The sequence below is a fragment of the Eurytemora carolleeae genome, unplaced genomic scaffold (assembly GCF_000591075.1).
Source record: "Eurytemora carolleeae unplaced genomic scaffold, Eaff_2.0 scaffold252, whole genome shotgun sequence".
Classification (NCBI taxonomy): domain Eukaryota; kingdom Metazoa; phylum Arthropoda; class Copepoda; order Calanoida; family Temoridae; genus Eurytemora; species Eurytemora carolleeae.
The window spans coordinates 331,837-339,612 of NW_019396306.1; the positions used below are offsets into that span (position 1 = coordinate 331,837).

The 7,776-nt window shown below is 34.1% G+C and overlaps 1 protein-coding gene across 4 annotated transcripts in view; it reads left to right on the plus strand.

The window, feature by feature from the left end:
- The window catches only part of LOC111700596 (uncharacterized), a 15,120-nt gene extending 8,257 nt beyond the window's left edge, over window positions 1–6,863 (plus strand). The window contains exons 12-23 of one of the 4 annotated variants that reach the window (XR_002765014.1): window positions 249–370; window positions 716–859; window positions 1,155–1,207; window positions 1,396–1,465; window positions 2,131–2,218; window positions 2,424–2,498; window positions 2,618–2,725; window positions 3,156–3,277; window positions 3,533–3,598; window positions 4,988–5,060; window positions 5,742–6,582; window positions 6,739–6,863. Coding sequence is in view for 2 of the 4 variants with exons in the window: in XM_023471567.1 (XP_023327335.1) it covers window positions 249–370; window positions 716–859; window positions 1,155–1,207; window positions 1,396–1,465; window positions 2,131–2,218; window positions 2,424–2,498; window positions 2,618–2,725; window positions 3,156–3,277; window positions 3,533–3,598; window positions 4,988–5,060; window positions 5,742–5,798 (978 nt within the window). In the remaining 2 variants the exon portion in view is untranslated. Of the gene's footprint in view, window positions 1–248; window positions 371–715; window positions 860–1,154; window positions 1,208–1,395; window positions 1,466–2,130; window positions 2,219–2,423; window positions 2,499–2,617; window positions 2,726–3,155; window positions 3,278–3,532; window positions 3,599–4,987; window positions 5,061–5,741 lie in introns of all 4 variants that reach the window. The other 3 variants (XR_002765015.1, XM_023471567.1, XM_023471565.1) reach the window with 3 other exon arrangements.
- Window positions 6,864–7,776: the final 913 nt, after the last annotated feature.

Here is a 7,776-nt window from a genome sequence, read left to right on the forward strand (position 1 = left end):
CTAGTAGTCTGCTCCCTCTCAATCATGTTTAGGATCCTAGTAGTCTGCTCCCTCTCAATCATGTTTAGGATCCTAGTAGTCTGCCCCCTCTCAATCATGTTTAGGATCCTTGTAGTCTGCTCCCTCTTAATCATGTTTAGAATCCTAGTAGTCTGCTCCCTCTCAATCATGTTTAGGATCCTAGTAGTCTGCTCCCTCTCAATCATGTTTAGGATCCTAGTAGTCTGCTCCCTCTCAATCATGTTTAGGATCCTAGTAGTCTGCTCCCTCTTAATCTGGTTGAAGAGGATGCATACTCTGAGGATGAGAATAATAACAACAACTGCTTACCAAACCTTAATCTTGGAGCAGCTTCTTCTAGATCAAACAGGAACAGTTTTATTAAAATAAATATAAAAAAGTAGCTGTTTTAGAGCTTCTTTAAGTTGAGATTGGTCTGAATCCACAATTGCTGTATCTCATGTTCATTGGACTATTCAAAGTCACAATTTGAGCTTGAAATGTAATTTGAGCTTTAAAGTCTCGTCTTCCTATTCCAGAGTTTTCTGGCTCTCTCTGTAAAATTCCAAGGTTTAAGAATTCAACACATGAATCTTATTGGTTTACGATGAGATGTTACTTTTTCAAGGTTTTTGGTTGAAATTTTGCCACATGGACCCGGATCCGTTCAGTGGTTCTAATATTTTTTGCTGATAAAAAAGAAACTGCAATACAGGACGGCGGATAGGTTTCCGCCTCTTGTACCGGATGCTGCTTGGAAGATTGGTTGTCTCCGGTCTAATTTGCTGCCCACACCGGTCAACTTTCCGCCGTTCGGTCATAGCAAGCTGGAACCTGTATCTATCAAATCAATCTTTAGGTATTCAAGGAATTGAGTCTTTGCCTCAATCTTAAAATTTTCTAATCCCTAGATCTTTTCAATCTAATGTAGTGATGCAGTAATAACCTAATGAAGTGATATTTCAAACTTAAATTATTTAATTTAACAGAATTTGTTTGAAATATCTTAAGTCTACGACTTTGGGTTGCAAAGATGTGAAATAAGTATATCAGGAGTTGGTGACAAAGGCCCAATTTCTTTGCTTTGTTAAAAATTTATATTAAATGTCGCGTTTAGTCAATATTATAGAATGTTCTAATTTTGTACCCTTTAGCGGAGTTGGTACTGAGAAACCAGTAGACAATAATTGTCGTCTTCTAGTTTCAGGTGATCCTTTTGTTAATTTAGTTTTTATGGACTGAAGCCCAGATCATTAGCATGAAGTTAAGAATCCTTAACCAAATTACTGATCTTGACCAATTTTATGGCTTTTTTTGTCCTTGCTACTGATCTTGACTCAAGTTCAGGGTTCTGGAGTAATTATCTTATAAAAAATAACTTTTTAATTTTTTAAGGAGTTGAGGAAGTGATTAAGGATATTTACAAAAATAGTTCCCACTATCAGATGTTCGGGCCAGCAAGAAGGTTTATAGATATTATTGTATGCTGAGACATGATTCAACATTTTATGGAGAGGGCGTTTTATGGATGGGGAAAAAATGTTAATGGACATGATATTTCTGTTTTCTTTTTATAATTTCTTTATTCCACTAACGTAACAAGATGTCCAATATCTATATAAATAAAGTTGTAATCTCTGTTTGTTTGTCTGTTTGTTTGTCCGATCATAACTCAGGAACCCCTTACCTAATTTGTCTCAAAGTTTGATTGTGGAACTGGGGAAAGCCAAGGGAATGTTCTTAGCTTGGTTTTGAGATTCTAAGTTGAGTGGGTCGACTTTTTATCGAGAAAAGTAACTAAAATTGTAATATACGAACAAGTGCGGGTAAACGGCGGGAGTAACTATAAGTACCCTGGGCAACGCAGGGTTCCCAGCCTAGCCTATTCTAATTTCGTTTTGTTATTGTATTGTCTTTAATGTAAGACTTGTATATTTTAAGGCCGCTACAAGAGATATTCCTATTTTTTAAGCAGACAATTGAGTGCTGGTTATCTAGACACTCGATTTTCAGCTTTAACAATATGGTTGTTTTCGTCATCTTGATTCAGACAAAGGTATAAAAGGGGATCGTCGTGAATCTAACATCCCATTTAACATGTAATCCCATTTACTTACAATACATTCCTAGGATTGGTAATAAAGCAACCTCTAACCTATCTGTTCCTGTAGCCCCTCCTCAAACCATTAATTTCTCACCAGGGGATGTTTTTGCTCAGGTAAACACATATTAAGTGTAATTAATAAGGTATCTATCTATATTTAATACAGCAGATAGATATACACCGTATACACGTCTTATAGTCTCAAATGAATCTTTAAAAATGTCTACTCTCCGTCTCATCGTTTTTAATTCTTATGCCTGATACAATTACACTCAACACATTTATTTAAGTATATCTATCTATCTATCTATCTAATTAGGATCTAAGTGTACCTGAAGAATATCTGGTCTCATCAGTTCTCCGCCAGAAGATTAGAACTATTAATATTCGTCAGGTATGCACGAGAATATAAATGAACGAAGCGAAATTTTATTTGACTTTTTTTATTTCTTCCCTCCTTTAAATTTCTAGTGCCTATGAATGGGAAAACATATTTGATTTTCTCTCTTTTAGGAGCACACTGATCTTCTGTTCTTCCTTTTCTACAGTAGTCCAGGAGATTGTATTCAACTAGTCGCTGCTAGTCTTCTCTATGAGAGGGGCTGGAGGTTTCATAAACAGGTAAAGGAACTGTATCCTACTAGTCGCTGCTAGTCTTCTCTTTGAGAGGAGCTGGAGGTTTTATAAACGTAAAGGAACTGTATCCTACTAGTCGCTGCTAGTCTTCTCTTTGAGAGGAGCTGGAGGTTTCATAAAACTAAAGAAACTGTATCCTACTAGTCGCTGCTAGTCTTCTGTTTGAGAGGAGCTGGAGGTTTCATAAAACTAAAGGAACTGTATCCTACTAGTCGCTGCTAGTCTTCTCTACGAGAGGGGCTGGAGGTTTCATAAACAGGTAAAGGAACTATATCCTACTAGTCGCTGCTAGTCTTCTCTTTGAGAGGAGCTGGAGGTTTCATAAAACTAAAGGAACTGTATCCTACTAGTCGCTGCTAGTCTTCTCTTTGAGAGNCTTATTATTATGAAGACGACTGTATTTGCTATATTATAGAACCGGATATGGTTAGCCAGATGGCCTGGAGTATCCCCTGACGAGCTGACCAGCCTGCACGAGGTTGGCCTGTATCAATATTTCGATATTGTTTCATGGAAGCGGATTCCTGCAAGATTCAGGTCAACCTCTAAACTTACTCTTTGGCTTAAAATTATGATTATAAAAATACTAAAAATGCACGACTAACAAATTTATTTTTAAAAGTAAACCAATAAAAGTGCAAGGAAAGGGTTGATAGTTTCGAGACTTAAAATCTTGATTGATTGTTTTTAACAGTTTTTTATTTTCCGTCGGTAAAATGGTCACTAGAAAAAATGTTGGTAAAGAAAGTGTCAACGTTTCTTCTAGTGACCCTGGAAAGATTTCCATTTAAGGCTTGAATATTGCCATCTGGCGGAGAAAACTCTAGTTCCTGAAGATCTGAAAACTCTTTACTCAAGGTAGATATTCGGTAAAATGGTCAGCGATGATATCAATACAATGAAGACGACTTTTTATTAATAATGCTTTGATCCCTGACAGCATTTTTAAAATTAAAGTCTGCTAATTGACAACTTCTCTTTATTATCATGTTTATGCATCTGCTGTTTAAAAAATAGAAAATCGTCTTTATTGCAAAGGTATATTCAGGGTGGCCAAAATGTACGGATTGTACGGATTATGCGGATTGTTTGTTTTTTTACCCTAAAATTGTACGGATTGTACGGATTTGTTTTCAAATTGTACGGATTGTACGGATTTCTATCCTGGAAAATACACAGTTTTTTTTAATTTTCACTCATTTCAGCAAATTTTTCATGAAAATTTAAAAAAAATTCTCGTCAAAATGAAGTTAGTTTAACTTATTTTCTGCATTCTAAATAATATTAGATTGATTAATGTTTCAATTGACAATCAAAATTCATTCATAATTTTCGAGATATGTCCAAGAAGTGTTTATTTGAGAATANGTATCCTGTATCCTGTATCATGTACCCTGTATCATGTATCCAGTATCCAGTATCATGCACCTAGTATCATGTACCCAGTATTTAGTTTGTATATATGTATGAAGCCAATTTTTTACAGATTGATTCTTGCTGAAGAAGTTAAAACCCTCTTACATGAACTGTACACAAAGGACAATGAATGAAGAATTGAATTTTAATGTTTTTTTCAAAAATGGGATTTTTTTCGAAAATTGTACTGATTGTACAGATTTTTAAAAAAATGTACGGATTTAAAAAAAATGTACGGATTTAAAAAAAAATGTACGGATTGGTTTAAAAAAATGTACGGATTGTACGAATTTTTTTTAAACAAAATTGTACGGATTGTACGGATTTTTTTTCGAAAATTGTACGGATTGTACGGATTTCTTCTGAAAATGTACGGATTTTTGTACGGATTTGTTCAAAAAAGTTTTGGCCACCCTGTATATTCGACGACGACCATATCTTGTGGAATGAACCTGTAGACTAAGAAAACGGCATTTTAAGACATCTTATGCGTATTTGAGGTTTTTATCAACCTAATAGTTTTACGAATATGCCTGAAAATTAACTTATTATATTCATTTTAATTGAACTATTTAAAATCCCAACTTGAGTCTTACACCTTCTTACTCCACAGTTTTGACAGCAATATTTTTTAGCTCATTGAACTTTTCTTATAAATTCTTCTTATAAATATGTAATTTGGATATTTTGAATTTTCTCCCTAATAATCCTTTTTTCATCAAAAGTTTGAACTCTTCAACAACAACAAAAAAGAGGAAAATACTAATGAAGTGAGAGAGAGGGAGGGATTTAATACCAATCACAAAAAAAAACATGATTCCAATGTTTAAGGTATGCCGGGGTGCTACATAATATTCAGGATTTGTGCACTCAGACCTTGGATTTTAACAGGGAAACCACACAGGTTACAGTTCAATACAATCAGAGGGGCGTTTATAGGGGGAGGGGGGTCAACCTCTTTTGAGGGCTAAGTACCCCCTGATAACCATAGTTTTCACTTATCCAGGGGTGGCAAAGTTTTCACCAATCCAGTGGTGGCTAAGACCTCATATCCCCCTCCCTGTTTTCAATACCGATCAATTAAAACATTTCTTAAAATTGGGGTGTGTGCTGGATTTTATTATGATTTGTTATGACGTATTAGGACAGCTCATGAACTAGTTTTAGTATAAACAATAAATAAAGGCTAATAATGTCTATTAGCAGGACATTATCGTTTGTTTACATAACAACTATATCTAAACCTGTTCTAATACGTCACAGTAGAACGCAAACAAACCATAAAAGCCCTAACCTTCCTTCTTACATCTCGGCGTTTTACAGTTTTTTATGTTTCAATTTTCATGATATTTTAAATGTGTTTCAAGTTTTAGTATTTATTTTTTGGTTCACATTTATTTCTTCTGGCAAGAAGTAAACTTTAAATCATCAAAAATTTTCTGATTTTTTTTAAGATTACATTTTTCTACTTACTTTTTTCTCTGTGAATAGTTAATTATCTTGCATCGAAAGTTTCCTTATTTATGTTCTCTTGTACACTGTACAGTGTAATAAAATATAAACCATTAAAAGAGACATTTTTTAGATCAATGGACTTTTTCAAGAAATTGACGGGATCAAGTTTCTACAGTGTATCTTGTAGATCATATATAGATACAGTTTCTACAGTTTATCTTGTATGTCTCCTATTAACAGTTTCTACAGTGTATCTTGTAGATCATATAGATACAGTTTCTACAGTGTATCTTGTATGTCTCCTATTTACAGTTTCTACAGTGTATCTTGTATGTCACCTAGATACAGTTTCTACAGTGTATCTTGTAGATCATATATAGATACAGTTTCTACAGTTTATTTTATATGTCTCCTATTTACAGTTTCTACAGTGTATCTTGTATGTCACCTAGATACAGTTTCTACAGTGTATCTTGTAGATCATATAGATACAGTTTCTACAGTGTATCTTGTAGATCATATAGATACAGTTTCTACAGTGTATCTTGTAGATCATATAGATACAGTTTCTACAGTGTATCTTGTAGATCATAAAGATACAGTTTCTACAGTGTATCTTGTATGTAACCTAGATACAGTTTCTACAGTGTATCTTGTAGATCATAAAGATACAGTTTCTACAGTGTATCTTGTATGTCACCTAGATACAGGTTCTACAGTGTATCTTATAGATCATAAAGATACAAAGTCTACAGGGTATCTTGTATGTCACCTAGATACAGTTTCTACAGTATCTTGTATATCTCCTATCTAGTTTCTACAGTGCACGCATCTGTTATATCGAAAACTTGGATGCATGTTGTGATTTTAATAATTCAACTAATATACTCGCAAAAATCAGATATATTTTATATTTTCATTTACGCTCTCATTTGTTTTTCATTAGTTTCCACACTCATTTATTACAAAATGTGTTTACCAAGAGCAATTTTCTTCAAATATAATAAGCAAGTAAACGAAAATTAATTTTTATCAAAACTTTAAAATGTTACGGTTCAGGTTTGTCTTATTTACCTTTGAATTAATATCTTGGAAATTTTTAATTCATGACGAAAACACTTTTTGAGGAATATAATATTTCCATATTCAGCCTAGCGGGCATTTTTACAACCAACTTTTTACCATAATTATTTAGTCAAATATATTGTAAACCATATATTAAAAAATCTTGAAATAAAAATGTTTTATCACAGTCACAGCTTATTTACTCTCATTAAGGAATGTTTGGGAAATAAAAATATCTATGACACATTATAATGTAAATAGGACCTAGTCTTCATTTCTGGTAACCTTTCATTTTTTACAGTGGTATATGCGATTCTTGTTTAGGTGTCTCCAAATTTAGATCCGAGTAACAATGAAAAAAAATTTCCACTACGGACATGCCACATGCACTAAAGGGTCACTTCATTAATTACGTGTACGGTCTTATCAAATTAATTATAACCCCTAGAAAATCCGATTTAAAGGGAGTGTTCGCAAAAAATGAAAAGGGATATAGCGATAAAAAAGCGCTTCTGATCGCTACTAATCTTACTTCTATCTGTTAACCCCCTTTCATTTTTCGCGAACACTGGGATTGTAATCGCAATTTCAAAGTGACCCTTCATGCATTGATAGAAATGCAAGTTTGGGGAGTAGAAGGAGGGCACTCTGAGAGTTTGATTGGATTCCATCTTGAAATCTTAATCTGATCATAAATGGAGAGTGAACACCTCTCTGTTTATGTCTTTGGCTCTTAGCCTATACATTTGCTCAAAAAAATTGGTTCTTAACCGTATTCTCTGCACTACCTTTAAACGCTACCTTTAAATTACTCACTTTCAAGCTAAGCAGAGTGCTTATCTTTAAAATGGAGTACACACGCAGCTAAGATGACGGTTCTTAGGTGCGTGTGTATGAGAAATCACTCACACGCACCTAAGAAGCGGTGCTTAACATACGTGGGTAAAAAATGTCACGTAAGCAGAAGGGGCGTATTCAGCACTTCATAATAAAGTGTGGGGGTGTTTGTCTTAATCATTTTTGTGATATAAAGAGAAAAATATGGAAATTGCAGGAGACAGGATTTACAGAAATAACAAGGAAGACAGGGAATACAGAGA